Raw genomic sequence first — 18268 nt, forward strand, 5'->3', positions numbered from 1 at the left:
TACCATTATGCAGAGCAGTCGAAGATGCGATACCCCTGGTCGAGTGTGCTTAGAGGTTGACAGGAGGCCCTAAAACTGATGCTCTGTAGGCTTCAGAAAAGGCCTCACATAGCCAGTGTGACAAGTGCTGGATGGATAACGGCGACCTGCAGAAGCATCTCTATAATGCACAAACAATTGTTGAGTTTGAAACGCATTGCAGCTGTGCGCGTTACGTAACACGTCAACGCCCGCACCGGGCAGAGAAGATGAAAAGATGCTTCCCCTTCTGATCTGTGGGGGGGAAAAGACCCCTCCAACGATATCACTCTTGATTTAAAAGAGCTCGTGATGTTTTAGGCATAAAAGCTGGGTTGGTCTTAAATCAGCTGAGCTGCCCGTCAGCCTAAATTCTAAGGCATGACGAAGCAACAGAGAGGGCAGATAATTACTTACCCTCTTAGCGGGTGTTAAAACCAGCAACAGGGCTGTTTAAAGAGACAAGAATTTAAATGAAACCTGATCCAGAGGCTCAATTGGAACTTTGATCAGGGCTCGCAGGACCAGCGTTAAATCCCACTGTGGAGCAAGTGGACGTGAAGCAGGCCTGTGTCTCTGAACATCTTTTAGAAAAACGCTTCATCAGCGGGTGATTAAAAGCTGTTCTGTCTCCGAAACCTTCGTGGCAGGAATAGATGACTGCAACGTACGTTAAAGCGTACTGAAAGCCAACTCCCTATCCATCAGCTGTTGTAGAAAAACAACACGCCGCCTAAAAGGCATGAGGTGGCCTCTAAACCTTCTCTGTACACCAGCGCTGAAAAGCCGTCCCCTTTGATGTGTACAGAACTGTGGTAGATGCAGCACGTGAATCTTGAATTGTGCACACTATCTCCTGAGGGAGACCCATCCTCTAAGTGGGACCGCTCAGCGGTCAGACCCACAGGTGTTGACCTATTTCTGGGTAACTCTTGGTCGCTCCTCCTGCCTGAAGGAGAGCATCCTTCCTCCACGACAGTTCCACGGCGACCCGACAACAGACGTTGCAGGCCTGGGAACCATGGTGCGTTCACACGCCGGGAGCCACCAGGAGAGCTGTCAATCCCTCCTCCTGAACTCGGTTCATGGACCGTAAAAAAAAAACAGAGGAGGTGGGGGAAAAGAAACGCGTAAAAAAGCGTTTTGGGCCACCGGCTGTGAGCAAATGCGTCCCCCCCCAGCGATGGATCGTCTCGCGGGGTCAGGGAAAACCGTAGTTGACACTGAGCGTTCTTCTCGCGTCGCAAACAGGTCCACAGCTGCTTTGCCAACTTCTGCTGCGTCTGAAAACATCAGATCTGGATGGAGGATCCGGTCCACGTAACGTGGGCCGCCCCTGGACGTCACATCTGCCCCTCTGTTTAGAACACCGGATATGTAAACCGCTCTAATAAAGAGCAGGTTTTGATGAACCCAACTCAGTAGCTTTCGCACAATGTGTAACATCTGGGCTGAACGCACACCCTTGATGGTTATGTACGCAGCAGTCATCATGTTGTCTGTGTGAATCAACACGTGTTGATTCTGTAGCACAGGAGCAAAGTGTTGAATCACATTCAGTACTGTGCGACACTCCAAAACATTGATGTGGGCTGATGTGTAGTGGGGCCACAGCGCCCCTACTGCTTGAGATAGGCATGTCCCCCCCCCCCAGCCTGACAGCAACGTGTCCGTGAAGACTGACCCGTGACGTGGGTCTGCTGAGGGGGACTCCCTCTGACAGAAAACAAGGTGTTTCCCCAGAGTCGGAGGTCTGCTTCCACAGAGGAAGGGACAATGATCATCCGTCGTTTTGTTTTACTAGATCCACATGCAGACGTGCAAAACCCCTCTGGAGGCGTCTTACGTGGCTGAATTGACTTTTTAAACAGTGTCGAATCTAGTTGTGATAAACGAGTTTTCATGGTGGTTGAATTTAATTCCACTCCCAGAAACAAATGTCTGGGCCGGAAAAAATCGAGCCTCCTTCCAATTTATGGCGAAGCCCAGATTTAACAGGTGTGATGTCAACACCTGATCCTGCATCAGCGCCTCCTGTCTGAAGTGACAGGAGCAGCAGATCATCCAGGTAAAACAAAAAATTCTCGTCTCTGTGTTAGGATGATCGGTATGCGTTCTCTGGATGTTAAACAACAGATCCAAGAACGGTCTCACCCCTCCGATCCGTGAGTAAAAACCTTGTGTTTTCTCTCCCTTGGGGAACTCTGTAGATTACTTTTATCAGAAAACACTTGGATTTCTGCATTTAGGGATGAGAATCAGTCTGATGATGACGGGACCGTTTTTTTATAACTCCTCTGAATGGAGGGGTTCGGGTTGCAAACTGTAACTTGTACCATTTGCATAAACCCTGTCCATCCATCTGAAAAACGGCGAGCATGTTTTAGCCACTCTACGTAACGTTCGTAGGATGAACGTGCGTTAAGTGATGTGTCATGTTTTGTACGGCTGTCAGCAGTCCGTCCGTCAACCGCCGTCATGCGTCGCGGGAATGTTTTCTGTGTGACCCCGGGCGAGACTTGAGCTGAAGGCGAAGCGTGTGACAGCTGATGACGCGGTGGGGCTGCGCGTTTGACGTCGCTGTGCGAACGTTGAAAGGCGGAGGGCGTGACTTCGTTTACGCCGTGCTGTTGGAGTGAAGGCTGCTTAGCCCCGCGGGAGCACACGTTGTTCTCTGGAGGGACGCGCGCCGCTCTCGCTGGAGGGGCGCGCGCTGGAGGGAGGCGGGACTCATTACCGGGTTCTTCAGCTGCTTCACGTTTAAGCTGCGGTGAGCTGCCGAAAGCTGAGACGCGGTGGTGACGGCTGTCCGCGTTGATTCGTCGAGACGGGTGTCGTTTCTTGTGAAAGAGAAGGGCCCCCACCCGAACCAGCCTGCGGACCACATTTATACCGATGTGAGCTGGTTAGCGCCGGCAGCTGTGTGTGCGCCAGCATCAACGCAGCGCCGTTGGATGGAGGCTGTTCATCTTAGTGATCGACTCGTCATGTCAAGAGCGGCGGTGAGTTAAAACCCTATTTAAGGACACCGGCTCATGTGGAGGCTGTTCCATCCCACGAGTGCGAGTTGACACCGCTTGAGTGAGGATCGTGCAGTTCTAGTTGGTAATGAGTTATTTTCGCTTACCGTTGTGCCGTGATCGACCCGTCATGTCTAGAGCGACGGTGAGTTTAAAAACCTTTATTTAAGGACACCGGCTCATGTGTGGAGGCTGTTCTGTGATCGACTCGTCATGTCTAGAGCGACGGTGAGTTTAAAAACCTTTAATTAAGGACACCGGCTCATGTGTGGAGGCTGTTCTGTGATCGACTCGTCATGTCTTAGAGCGACGGTGAGTTTAAAAACCTTTATTTAAGGACACCGGCTCGTGTGTGTGGCTGTTTCATCCCACGAGTGCGAGTTGACATTGCTTGGGTGAAAAACGTGCAGCCCGGGATTATGACGAGTTATTTACACTTACCATCGTGCCCTGTAAGCGACTAGTAATGTCTTGGAGCGGCGGTGAGTTTAAAAGCCTTATTAAGGACACCGGCTCTTATGTGTGCGGCCGCTGTGAGCTCATCCGGGCTTACAGACTGGCTAAAAAACAGACACTTGATCATTAATGATGATTTATTTCAACTTTCGTGTCACTTTTACACACACCCTCCGGAGACCGTCATTTTGAGAAACTTCTCTCTCATGAGCTCTGCGATTGTTTGCCCAGAGCGCTGTCTTGCAGGCGAACTCTGGGGAAACGCTGAACTGCAGGCTGCCGGAGTGAAGAGGGCTGGATTCTGACGGGCGGGGCTGGTGGTGGAACTCAGCGAGAGCCGCGGCCGTGGAAAAGTCGAAGCTTGCTCGCGACGGTCCCTCCAGCGGGGACGGGGTGGGCCGCGCGGCTTGATGAGGTGGCGAACAGCTTGTGGCACCTCCTCCGACTGTTTCACTTCGCCAGCATGGTTTGAAGCTGCTCTGAACAGCGCGTCCGCGATGGCTTCATCAGGTCTTGTGCAGATTCTCCGGCAGCGAGGGGAGTAACGAAGCCAGGTGGATCGTTGGATCATTGTCCTCCGCGCTGCAGTCCTCGACAAGGCAAACCGTGGGAGAGGCACACATGTTGAGCTGGCGTCAGCTGCCTTACAGAGGGAGTTCTTCGTCTCCAAGGCAGGTCTGCGGCCTTCAATCCCTTGGACATGCTATATGCTAGCAGCGCACGTTGTTGCTAGCTGCGGCTGCCTGAAAACACGTCGGTGGGCTCGATTGGAGAGCGTGGTCGCCGTCTGGTTCCTCCGGAGGGACGGGACGCTGCTCCGACCTGGGCAGCTTCGCTCCGGAAGCTTCCGCGAGGCTTGGCTCCAGGGGGGGTTACCGAGGAATAGCCCCGCTCGGCGAATCCCTCAACTCTGGTGATGGGAGCGGACTGGGGACCGACTCCTCTAATCTACCAGGAAAGAACCGTCTGCGGCCTCGCCCGTCGAACATCCTGTTGGAACGTGAGGCCGTATGGATCAAGACGGTGAGCCACAGTGGAGCCCAGTGAAAAACAACCTTTCCGCCGATCATCCGAACTGGCGGGAAAAAGGCGAGGGACGTAGAAAAAAGGGGTCCCTTATGTCAGCCTCCTCCTGGGTTCCGCCGGGCAACCCCTGAGGGCGCTGTCGGCCGGGAGCGGTGTGATCGCCGATGCGAAACGAGGTGGGATGGGGTGAGCATTCACTCAGCCCCCCTCCACCTACACTACGCTCCCCAGGAGGGAATGAGCAGCGGGGGCTGCAGCTGAGCACGCCTTGCCCCGGAGGAACCATCCGGTTCGCCCCGAGGGTCGGCGATAAGAGGAAAAAACACAAGATGGCGTTGTCCAGCGTGTAGTGACCTGTCACTGGGAAATGTTCCCCGACGCTTACCTTGGAATAAGACTGCTGTCATCTTCTCCTCGGGGAGGAGAACTCACCGGACGACCGGAGGTCGACTGCCGGGCCAAGCATCCTTCACAAAGGTTGGTCATTTACACAATTTATCTTCTTTGTTCTTCTGACAGTGCTATATTAGCTCGCTGAAGAAAAAATGGGAGCCGATTTCCCGCTCTTAACGTAATTTATACGGACCGGGTGGGGCCCACACAGCAGGTGGGCGTGGACTAATTTTTTTCAGTGCTTATGCTCTGCATAACGGGATAAACCCACTAAAGCGAAGGCCTTAAAGGGCGAAGCTTATACGACATAGAACAAATTGTCTGCCAAGTTGTGCCAACACATTGCAGACACAAACACTAATGTTACATCCTTCGCAGTGACTAATTCTTTTGACAAAGTAAGGGAAATTGGGCAATTTCTACGGCACACCTGATGATTTCTCTAAAAAAAAAATCACAGCTCTACAGGATGGATGGGAACAAATTTGCACAGAAACACTCCAAAGTCTTATGAAAGTCCTTCAAAGAGAGTTTCAGTGGGAATTTGTGCCCATTCAAGCTGTACAGCATTTATGAAGTTTGGTGTTCTGGTGGATGAGATTGTCTTTGTCCGAGTTCATCCCTAACCTGCTCAGTGGGGCTGCTTTGTTTACATGTGGTGCTATAAAACAACAACAACAACAACAACAACAACAACAACAACAACTTTTCCTTACTTTTTGGGGTTTGGTTGGATTTAATGGTCCTAAAGATTAACAGAATGTTACTAGTGATGTACAGCACCAGAAGGGATGTACTACTCATTCAAAATTAATTTCTGCCACAAAAACAATCTGTCACATTTAATACTTCTACTGATAACATCTCATTTATTTTTAACAGAGCTACGAAGCAGAATCAAGTGCACGTGGTTATACTCATGCAGTCAAAAACAAAAATGGATCCGTTTCTTTGCCGTCTTTATCCAGAAGGTTTCTTCCTTTGAAGGACGTTAATGGAGATGTGAAGTGGAATTTAGGATAAACGTTTTTTTTATTTCTGTTATGAATTCACTCGTCTAAAAAATAACAATATTGTGTGTGTGTGTTTGTTTCAGGTTACCTTGTAGAAACCAATTTTACAAAAAATAATATATTGTGGAAACAAACTACTCTTTATGGAGACCAAAGCCAGGTCCCCATAAGGATAAGTCTTGTTGGGGGGTCAGGTCTAGGATTAAGGTGTAAATTGTGGCTGGGTTAGGGTTAGGCATGTACTAGTAATGGTTAGGTTTAGGGTAAGGGTCAGGGTTAGGCTGTAGAAAATGAATGGAAGTCAAAGCAAAGTCCCCCAAAAGTAAGTTTACAAGAACGTGCGTGTGCGTGTCTGCTTTACCCGCTGAGCACTAGAAAACAGCCTGTGGATGATTCTGCCAATAAGGCCCTGGCCAGCTCTGACCACCACCACCTCTGGTTCTTCAATCAAGGAGTTTACAAACCTGCAAACAAATAAATGAAATAGCAATTAATTAAGTAAAACAAAGGGAACTATTTACACACACAAATGACTTCCAGACGTATCCTGTTTGATTTGGTTTTCCATGACAGTGATGTTGAGACTTGCATCATGAAAGAACCCCTTCTTTTATGACCTCGGACCTACAGTCATCAGCAGTTGTTCTGTTCCGTGTTAAAGTTCATTTTCTTATGACAGAACCCTTGTTATGTTTGGATAAATTGTTCTCCAAGGCTTCACAAAATCAGAATATCTTATTAGTAGAGGAATAAAATGAGATGGTGTAGTTGTTCATCTTTGTTTCATGGTATTTTGTTGAACCCAAGTTTAAAAATGTACATTTGTCTAAATCTGTTTTGTAAAGTCCAGCAGTGGCAAAGTGAAAGCCACTGTTGAAGAAAACTCATAATGCTCTACTAGAGTCCCTACACCATCTAGACCAAAGGTCGGCAACCCGCTGCTCTTTCATCCCACTGCTTCAACACCCTGTGACTTTGGAAAATATACGATGAGTATTTAATTTAAATGTATTTTTATTTTAATTTGTTCATTTTTTAAATGGCGCTCCACTAACGTTGAGGAATCATATCCTGGAGAGAAGGCCTGCTAACATACAAAAAAAGCTCTCCGTAAAGCTAGAACTTTATATTATTCATCTTTAATTGATGAGAATAAAAATAACCCCAGATTCCTTTTCAGTACCATAGCTAGTCTAATGAAAAATCCTCTCTCTGTTGATTCATGTATCCCTACAACTACAATCAGTGATGACTTCATGAGATTCTTATAAATAAAATCGTTTCAATTAGGGAAAAAAATTGAAACCAACATTCCTAGTATCGCCTCTGGTTCTATGTCAGATGAGACAATTTTAAAAATGTAACTAGAACCTGGACTTCTGATGTCATGGCAACCAAGACGGCAGCATAGACAGGAGGTCCTGCATCGATGGAGATAAAAGCCCCCCTAATTCGAGTTGCTAGTATGCTAAAAGTAAGTTTTATTCAACAAAAATTAGTGGGGATAAAAACAAGAAGGGACGAGTCCTGCCTCGGAGCTCAGAAACGTGACATGAAAGCAAAGCATGTGGAGCCCGCTCAGATGAAGTAGAGAAAATGGAGGATGGGGCCTTGCCAGCTACGGTTAGCTCACTGAAACAGGTGGTGGGTGAAGTGGTGGCGGAGGGCATACGGGACCTCACATCGGAAATGAAGGAGTTATTGCAAGTGAGAACGAGCTTTAAAGAGGACATTAAAGCCCAAATGAGTGAGCTTACAAACGAAATAAACCAACAGATTAGCATCGTTGGCAATAAGATCGAGGAGGTGGGTAAGCGCCTGGAGGAAGCGGAAAGGAGCATGGCAGAGAAAGAAACATGGGATATTGGAGTACAAGATGTTATAATCCAACTGCTGAATGACCAGAGGTTGCTTCAGGGAAAGATCACGGACTTGGATCATTCATGCTGGAATAACCTACGGATATATGGCATCCCTGAAAACGCAGAAGGCACCTCTCTTCAGAGGTATATGGAAAACATGCTTAATGCTGAACTCTGGGACAGTTTGGATCTGGGCGGTGAGAAGAGTCTGGGGATAGAAAGAGCCCACAGAGCGCTGGGTGTGCAGCCGCCGGCGAGTGCTCCACCTTGGTCAATAGTGGTCAGTTTCTTGAAATTTAACAATAAAGAGCAAATCCTACGCACTGCATGGAAGAAACCAATATACATAAAAGAGAAACGTATATTCTTTGATCATGATTATGCTGAAAATACACAGATGAAAAGGAGGGAGTACGGTCCCGTTAAGAAAGTGCTCAAGGAGAACGAGATCCAGTTCCAAACTCGGATGGATAAAATACGCGTGCACTACGAGTCAGGCATGGTCATCTACAACAGCGCGGAGGAGCCTGCGGTGGATCTAAGGAGACGTGGATTTGCGGAGGGACCGGTGTCCACAAGAAAACCCAAAATCATCACGGTGGAGACGATCAAGAATCTTCTACCAACGGATATAGTAGGACCGCGACGCACTGGGAGCACACGTGGCGTGAGGGAGAGCGCATGGGAGAAGTTGAAGGTGTTCCAAAGGTCAGGAGGAGAGGAGATCGCTATGGATGGATAGTGTTCATCTTATCATCTGTGAAGAACTATTGGATCACCGCTCAGTAAGAGTTTATTACTAATTGATTAGGGATGTTCTGAATGTTGCTGGCTGATCATCCTCTATCCAGGAAGAAGGTGAGGAATGGGATTCCCTTCAAACAGGAGTGGTGATGAATCGATGCAGGTGACTCATATTTTTTTCAGTTTCCTCTCTTTAAGTAGGCGACTAAGTACGGGCCCCACCTAGTGGCAGTTTCCCCTACACCAGTCCTTCTCAAATAGTGGGGCGCTTCCGTCTGCTGCTGAGCAGCTGGTGACGCTCGTCACCTGCTGCACGCGTTAGTTACCTGCCCCACTTTCACTTTAACGTTTTTTTTGTTTGTTTTGTCAAAGCACAATTTTGATGTTTTTTTAATACAGAAGTAATGTTTAATAAATGTTAGGACTCTATTCTTTGCTAACAAAATATATTTTATGTCATTAAACAACAAGGTTCTTCTCTTGTGAGCGCGTTCCACTGGACAGACATGCACGCACGCACGCACGCACGCACGCACGCACACACAGCCTGCTCGCTCTTGTGCCGTTTGCAACTTCTCTGCTGCTCTGAAGTCCAGGTCCAGCCAAGGCCGGATTAACCATATGGGCAACTGCCCAGGGGCCCACGATCTCTAAGGGGCCCAGGGCAGTGAGGGCACAAGCAGAATATCTGGTTATCTCCTGCTTTACTTGGAGCTCTGCGCTGCATTTGTGCAGCCCCGCCTCCTCCCAGCTGCTGCAGCTATGTTGTTTGTTTGTTTTCTCAATTGGTGCGACCTGTCAATCAACTCAGAAGGCGTGTCAGTAACTGACCAATCGACGACCTCAATTTGTCCCGAAGGTAAACGCCCCTTACCTGCTGACAAGCTCATCAGTTTTTTTCTTGAGAAACATAGTTTTAATTAAAACAATAAGTTTGTATCTGTTGTGAGATGATTCTAGCAGTTTTGCAGATTTTTAATCTACTTAATGAAGAACAGTTTGACTTAAAATTGTTCATCAAACAGGAAGGAGGGATTATTATCTCTCCTCTTACTACAGTGAATGTGGTACTTTGCTATAAGTACGACTTTATTTATGGCATCAGAGAAAGCTGAGCTTCAGTTATCCACATAAAGTAAAATGGCATCAGCATGAAAAGAAGGAATGTTAAGTTTGAGATTAATCCAGTTTCTGATATCTGACCAAACACTTTGTAATGACATGAAGAAAACATATTCGAGGGATTCATCTTCTGATTTACAAAAGACACAAATCAACCTCAAATTTAAATCTTCTTTGCAGAAACATGGCTACAGGATATATCTTATTTATTATTTAAAATGATTCTCCTTCACTTGGAGATTTAGACCATTTGACAAATTTAGAATGAGCAGAAGTCATTATGGTTTTATGATTTATACTGGGAGGTTTCTTGAAGGAATCTTTGTTATAATCAGTAAATCCTTTGTCTCAAACATTCATTGATAATCTTATTACATTTGAAGTCAACTAAGTTACAGATATTTAATTTTAATGTGGGCATCAAATCGTCACCTTTGAATATATAATATTTTTAATTCATTGAATCAGCTGTTGGTCAGGTTACTTCTTGTTGTGCCATTAGCTCTAAAATAGTTACTGAATCAAGTGTTTACTTCCATCCATCTGCGGGGGTAGCAGCCTCAGTGGGGAGGCCCAGACTTCCCTCCCCCCAGACACTTGGACCAGCTCCTCCAGGGGAATCCCAAGGTGTTCCAAGTGTTTACTTATGTAGGTAAAACTAGATGTTACACAACCATTAAAATACACCAGAATACAGGAAATGGCATCTACTTTATTCAAAATTTTCTGGGGGAGGACCCCCAGACCACCCCATCAGTATGATCTATATTTCTATCTTTTTTAAATTTAATGTTAATAAGGATACAATGTTATGTAGAGGTGTACTTATAACAATTTTATAGACAAATTATACTATTTACAGTCGTGGCGGAGAGTTGGGGGGGGAGGGGGGGCGCGAAATGTTGTGTAACAGAAAATAATTGAGAAGCACTGCCCTACACCAAGAGGAATAAAAGATCCTCATCTTTGGAAGACCTGTTCATTGTTATGACAAGTTCAGTCATTATGTGTTTTTGGTTTTGGTGTATTCAGAGGGCTAAGAGTGTTGTTACACAGGTGCAAGAAAACATGTTAATAATGCTTAGAAGGTGTGCATGTTAGAATTGGTTTATTGCAAGAAACACATTTGTCAAACGAAGAACATGAAAAATTAAAGGGGTTGGGTTACAGAAACATATTTTGCCTCTCACAGATCTGGGGGAAAAAAGAGATGTAGCCATTCTGATATTAAACAATATTAGGTTTGATTGTATAGAAGAACATGTAGATAAAGAAGGCAGAATTGTGTTGCTGAAGGGGAAACTGGAACAAGAGGTCACGTTGTGTAAGGTCTATGCACCCTCTGGTAATAGTACATATATATATTTTAAGGAGTTATTTAGTCTAATAGCTGCAAAAGCAAGTGGTATGTGTATATGTGCAGGTGACTTTAATTTACTTTTAAATCCAAAACTTGACACAACCAGTCAAAAGTGAAGAAGGAATCACATGGAAAAAAAATTTAATAAAATCCTACAAGAACTGGGACTCATAGATATATGGAGATATTTCCATAATCATGATTGTGAATTTACCTTTTATTCACCTACGCATAACATACATACAGTACTAGATTTGATTATTTCTTTATGTTCAATAAGGATCTTCACAGAGTGGAAGATTGCATGATAGGACAAAGAGACCTCTCCAATCACTCGGGTCTTACTATGAAAATTAGTTTAATAATTATTATTTTTTTTTAACTCTGTGGAGGCTTAATACAAGTTTACTAAACAATACCGCATTTAAAATGGAAATGGCAGAGGAACTAAAAACTTATCTAGAATTTAATTATAATGGGACAGTTAGCCCTTCAATTTTGTGGGATGCAGCCAAAGCGTATATTAGAGGTAGAATAATTGCAAAATGTGCTAACTTGAAGAAGATTAGAGTTAAAAACTATCAGATTTGCAGGAAAATTAAAAAATATGGGAACAGCTGCACTCGATAAACAAAAGTCTTTTCCTACTGGAACAAATGAGGCCTATTAAACAGGAGACTCACAAAACTCTAAGTGAAGAAATAAAAAAAAAACTCAAATATGTGAGACTAAGATATTATGAGACAGGACCTAAAACCTCCAAGTTGCTGTCTTGGAAACTTAGGAAACAACAGTTGGAAAATGCAATCTATAAAATCCAGGATCCAAAGACAAATGAGGTAACTCATAAGCTTGAAGAAATCCAGAGATCATTTGAAGAATATTATACAACTTTATACAAACAGCCAAGTAAAATGGATGATTTAACAATTCAAACATTTCTTACTTCTTTGGATCTTCCATCCATAGGTAAGAATCAAAATGATAAATTAATGGCAGAAATTTCAGCAGAGGAAGTTGATCGCGCGATATCAAATCTTAGGACTAGTAAGTCACCGGGCTGTGATGGATTTCCGTCCAAGTGGTATAAGGCCATGAGGGAATCCGTACTTCCACTGTTAAAGGCCTCCTTCAATTACACCCTGATGGGGGGGCTCTCCCACCATCGTGGCAAGAGGCGTTTATACCGGTTATACCAAAGGTGGGGAAGGGCAAGATAGATCCGAAAGAGTATAGACCAATTAGTGTGTTAAATATAGATTATAAACTATATGCTGCAATATTAGCTAAGAGATTAAGTATTGTGATGCCTTCTCTGATAGACAAGGATCAGACAGGTTTTATTGGTAATAGACAAACGCATGATAGTATAAGAAGAGACGTTCATATTACTGATCAAATAAATGGGGAAAAAGCAAGTGTGGACCTAATAGGCCTAGATGCTGAGAAGGCGTAAGATACAGTAGGATGGGAGGTTCTGTTTCAAGTGATGAAGAGATTTGGGTTATGTGATGGATTCATCCAATGTATAAAAATGATTTACTCTTCTCCAACTGCAAGAATTAAAATTAATGGAAGCCTCTCAAAACAAATAACACTACAACGAGAATGTAGGCAGGGGTGTCCGTTAAGCCCACTACTCTTTAATCTCTTTATTGAGCCATTAGCCCAGGTTATTAGAAAGGAGACTAGTTTAGAAGGGGTGACAATAGGGAATGTGGAAACAAAATAAGTTTATATGCGGATGATGTCTTGGTAACGAATAAAAACCCTGAATCTGGTATTCCAGTGCTGATGAATATTCTGCAAACCTGTGGTAGATTATCTGGTTATAGGCTTAACATTCAAAAAACTCAAATTCTGACCTTCTCCTTTGTCCCCTCAAAACAATTAACGACCAGTTACCGATTTAATTGGCATCAATCACAAATAAGAGTATTTGTGTGTTTTACTTACAGAAAATTTGGCTCAGTTGTAGGAGGTTAATTACAAACGGATAAATAAGAAAATATATGAGGATCTGGATAGGTGGAACCTGCTTCCCCTCGACCTCGGTAGCAGCATTCATACAATAAAGATAAATATCCTTCCAAGATTGCTGTACATTTTTGCAGCACTTCCGAAAGAGGTGCCAGCAAATCAATTTAGGGAGCGAAATAAACAATTTTCAAGGGTTATATGGAATAATAAAAGGCCAAGCGCAAGATACTCAACTCTGCAGCTGCCTGGGAACCGGGGAGGTATGGGTCTGCCCTGTCTGGAGGATTACCATTTGTCTGCCCAACTTAGGCCTCTGGTTTTGCTGGTGTAATCCGACTTATGACGCTAAATGGAAGGACACTGAGCTTTCACTTTTGGATTTTCCTATACAGTCTGTTCTGGGTTGTCTGGACAGGCTTCCTCAGATATACCAGTTACAAAACTTATGTGTAAGTTTTTATTTGAAAAAGTGGGCAGAGGTGGTTAAAAAGTTTAATGTGCATAAGATGATAGGAGTGTTAAGTTGGCCTGCGTACCACCCACGTTTCCTTCCAGCATTGATAGATCACAAATACAGAGTGTGGGCGAGATGGGGAATCACTTCATTCTGTAAAATAATAAAAAAGGGCAAGTTATTAAAGTTTGAGGACTTATGCCGAATTTATGAGGTGAGCGGGGAGGACTTTTATAGTTATTTACAGGTCCAAACTTCTTCAAGAGGGAAATCAAAACCTCTGAATTAGATGTGAACCCAGGGATTGTACAAATATTCATGGATGCATATGCGGCCAAAAACGCAAAAGGCATCATTGGTAAACTCTACAGAAATCTCACAGCTATGAACAAGAATTCAACAGATTATATTAGACAACGGTGGGAGAACGAAGCAAACACAGTGATTCTACAGGAGACCTGGCTGCAGATCTGGAGGAGTTCTTGGTCCACCACAAATTCTTTAAATTGGCGCGATTTCTCTTGGAAGAATTTAATCAGATTTTTTATTACACAAAAACAGAAATCGAGAATAGGGGGATTATAATTTTCTTGCTGGAGGGAATGTGGTGTGGCTTCTCCAGACTACTTCCATGTTTTTTGGGCTTGCCCGAAATTGAAGATCTATTGGAACGAAGTTAAGCAAGTAATAAATGAAATCCTGGGTATAAACATGGTCTCTTCATTTACTACTATGTACCTCTGTGTTCTTCTGGAGGGACTATGTACAAGGGATACATACTTGCTGAAGATACTTATGATTGCCAGCAAGAAGGCAATAACTAAATGTTGGCTTCAGCCAGCTCCACCTACTCGGAAACTTCTTATAAGTATTATAAATATGATACACAATATGGAGATGTTGACTTTTTCATTATGTCTTCAGAAGGAGAAAGGAGAGACTTTGGGAAAAATGGGACTGTTTTGTAACAAAAGACTGGTAATAAGCTGTTGTTGTAAATTGGAATCACTAATGATGTCATGACTGACTTGCACTGGACATGTTTCGCAGGGGCTTTAAATAATGATGTATCTACAGATGATGAACAATGGCACCCCCGGCACCTGTGGTAGCCCTCTTGGTTGTAGTTTTGGTTTTTTCTCTTGCTTTTTTTTCTTCTTCTTGTTATGTTTGTTGTGCACAAAACTGAATAAATAAAAAGTTCAACAAAAAAAATCACTAGAGCCTGATTTATGTTTGGACAGTTTTTGTCCTGTTGAGCTCTGAATTGTGAAAAATAATAACCTCATCCAAACCATCCACATGTCTGCTAGATCCCATCCCAACCAAGTATTTAAAGATGCATTTCCCTTAATTAATAACCACGTCTTGGATCTGCTTAATTTGTCTTTAATGGATGGTTATGTACCACAGCGCTTTAAGGTTTCTGTCTGTAAACCTTTACTTAAGAAGGCTGACCTTGATTCAGGAATTCTGGCCAACTATAGACCTATATCTAATCTAACTTTCATCTCAAAAATTCTAGGGAAAATAGTTGCAGGTCAGTTAGATGATAATCTGCAAAGAAATAATCTGTTTGAAGAGTTTCAGTCAGGGTTTAGAGCTCATCATAGCACAGAAACAGCACTAGTAAAAGTCACTAATGATATTCTCATGGCCTCAGACAATGGACTTGTGTCTATACTGGTCCTGTTAGACCTCAGTGCTGCATTTGATACAGTTGATCACTATATTTTACTACAGAGGCTTGGATATGATGTTGGGATTACAGGAACAACTCTAAAATAGTTTAAATCATATCTATCTGATAGATTCCAGTTTGTAAATGTAAATAACAAATCTTCTTCATACATTAAAGTTAGTCATGGAGTTCCACAGGGCTCAGTGCTTGGGCCAATACTCTTTACTTCATATATGCTTCCATCAGGTAAAGTTATTAAACAGCATGGGATAAATTTTCATTGTTATGCTGATGACACACAATTATATTTGTCCATTAAACCCAATGAATCCAATCAGCTACTTAGACTACAAGCATGTCTTAAAGACATAAAAACCTGGATGACCCTTAATTTTCTCCTGTTGAACATAGACAAGACTGAGGTTTTGGTTTTTGGAGCTGAGCACCTTAGGAATGAATTTTTCAGTTTTCCTCCCTCCTTAGATGCATTAATCTGTCCTCCAGCTCTAATGTTAAAAATCTTGGTGTTATTTTTGATCAGGACATGTATTTTATCCCCCACATTAAAATGTTACTAGAACCACCTTCTTCCACCTGCGTAATATCACTAACATTAGAAACATCTGATCTAAAGATGATGCAGAAAAACTGGTCCATGCATTTGTCACGTCTAGACTGGACTATTGCAATGGTTTATTATCTGGGTGTCCAAATACTTCTTTAAAACGTCTTCAGTTGATCCAAAATGCTGCTGCCACAGTCTTAACTGGAGTTACTGGGAGAGATCATCTCTCTCCAGTTTTAGTTTCTCTCCATTGGCTCCCTGTCAAATCCAGAACTGAATTCAAAATCTTACTTCTAACCTACAAAGCTCTCAACAACCTAGCTCCATCTTATATTACAGATCTTATTGTTCCATATTTTACTAACAGAGCGCTTTGCTCTCAGACTGCAGGTTTACTTGTGGTTCCTAGAGTTTCCAAAAACAGAATGGGAGGCAGATCTTTCAGTTCTCAGACTCCTCTCTTGTGGAACCAACTTCCAGATCTTGTCCGTGAAGCTGACACATTATCCAGTTTTAAGAGTGAGTTTAAGATGATTTTTTCTGATAAATCCTATAATTAGGGTCAGCTAGTCGTGCTGTCTTAAGCTTAGACTACATGAGGACAAACTGACGTCATGTCCTTAAATGAATTATTAAAATTGAACAGTTTTCATTTGATATTATTTCTGTCTTAACATGTGATTCTTGACCTGCCATTGTGTATCTGTTCCTCTCAAACCCAGCTGGTTGAAGCAGATGGCCGCTTGTCCTGATCCTGGTTTTGCTAAAGGTTTCTTCCTCATGAGGGAGTTTTTCCTTTCCACTGTCGCCTTCATGCTTGTTCAAGATGAGAGTTCTGTGATGGAGTTAAACTCAAAGCTGCTCCTCAGATAAATAATGTTAAATTTTTTTTATATATATATGAATGTTTTAGTGCCCTGAGACGACTCCTGTTGTGACTTGGCGATATATAAACAAACTGAACTGAATTGAAAACGTAATTCTAAATGTGAAGAAAATTGTGTTCTTGTAATATTAAAATAAAAAGTTTTTAATTTTTGTCAAACAAAATATGCGTCACAATCGCTGACTTGCAATGAGGTGGACCGTATTCTGACCTACTGCTGCATAACCAAGTCCGGTGACTGGCCAGAGCGGTGGTGCTGAAACGCTTTGCCCTATCCATCCCGACTTGTACTTTCAAAAATCTTTTTTTCTGAGTGGAATTAGAACTTTAAAGGGGGTGAATATTTATGCATTACGTGTTTTTATTAAACTGCTATACTCTGCAGAAATTTAATTTCACTTTGACATTGAAGTTTTTTAATTTATTTAGTAAAAAAGACCTATTTATATTGACCATGACTGATTTATACCAGCTATAAAACATAAAACATCCAAGGGGGTGAATACATTTTATAAGCACTGTATGCGATTCAACATTTTTCAGTCAGGTCATCCGGACAGTTTCTTTTTTTGTGCTGAAACGTTTCGCCTTTGATCCAGAAGGCTTCAACAGTCAAGGAAACACACAACAAAACTGATTCTTCCCCCAACAGCTTACTCCAAAGTGGAACAAACCAGTTATGTTGGTGCCAAGATGGTCTCTTTGGTACACCCCTCCTCCATTGTCGGCCCGCTTCCTTGTTGACAGTCATGTCAAACTGGTTGAAAACAACAAAGTCCATGCTCAATAATCCAGGTATACAACCCAACATTTCAGCACAAAGAGGAGAAACTGTCCAGATGACTGACTGAAAAATGTTGGATTGTATACCTGGATCATTGAGCATGGACTTTGTTGTATGTGATTGTTTCGTTAGTCTGTGTTTAACAGCTGATAACTGATTGTGAAACTGTTGCCATGACAACATAATGATAATTAGCAGTCTGTGAGGACAGACTGAGCAATAGTGAAGCTTCAATTCATCTGGTTCTTACAGAAATTGTGGACTGTTCATTATATAAATTATTTTGTCATATGTCATATATATAAATGTATATATTATGTCATCAATTAGGCAATTGAACAGTGCATCTTAACCACAGGGTGAAGCCATGATTTTATTTTAAATGTATTTTTATCTAAATTTTGTCCCTTTCTTGCTTTTAAATTTTATGGTTTAGTTGGTGTTAAAATGGTTCCAGAGTCCATGCTTGCTTTTTAGCAATGGGGGGGCAGGAAATTTTGATGGTGACGGTATAAAAGGCCCCACGTACTCCATCCGAAGCAGCGAAATTGGCTCTCATTGACGTTGTGGCATGACGAAAAACACGTCATTTTGTTCTGAGTAGCTTCGCCCACCCCTTCTCAACACAAGGCCTGAACCAAACTTTTTCTCACACCAAGTGTGTGACTGGTCAGAAGTTTGTGAGCGTGTTCATCAATGTACTCTGACATTCAGCTGTTCAACTCTTCTAACACACTCAATTAGTCAAAAACTCCTGGATGGAAATTGTGCAGACATTGTGTGTGGAGGAGTCTGTCTGCTGTAACGTGCAGAGCTTTACACAGTGCCTTGTGAAAGTATTCGGCCCCCTTGAACTTTTCAACCTTTTGCCACATTTCAGGCTTCAAACATAAAGATATAAAAT

General features: G+C 43.0%; 1 protein-coding gene across 1 annotated transcript in view; it reads right to left on the reverse strand.

Annotated features, from left to right (window-relative positions):
- rab3gap1 (RAB3 GTPase activating protein subunit 1) overlaps positions 1–18268 on the reverse strand; it is a gene marked incomplete in the record, with an annotated part of 141990 nt that overhangs the window by 23543 nt on the left and 100179 nt on the right. The window contains 1 exon segment of the mRNA XM_037691724.1: positions 6288–6390. Within this exon segment, the coding sequence (XP_037547652.1) occupies positions 6288–6390 (103 nt within the window).

Source organism: Nematolebias whitei, chromosome 17 (assembly GCF_014905685.2).
Source record: "Nematolebias whitei isolate Nwh7 chromosome 17, NemWhi1, whole genome shotgun sequence".
Lineage (NCBI taxonomy): Eukaryota > Metazoa > Chordata > Actinopteri > Cyprinodontiformes > Rivulidae > Nematolebias > Nematolebias whitei.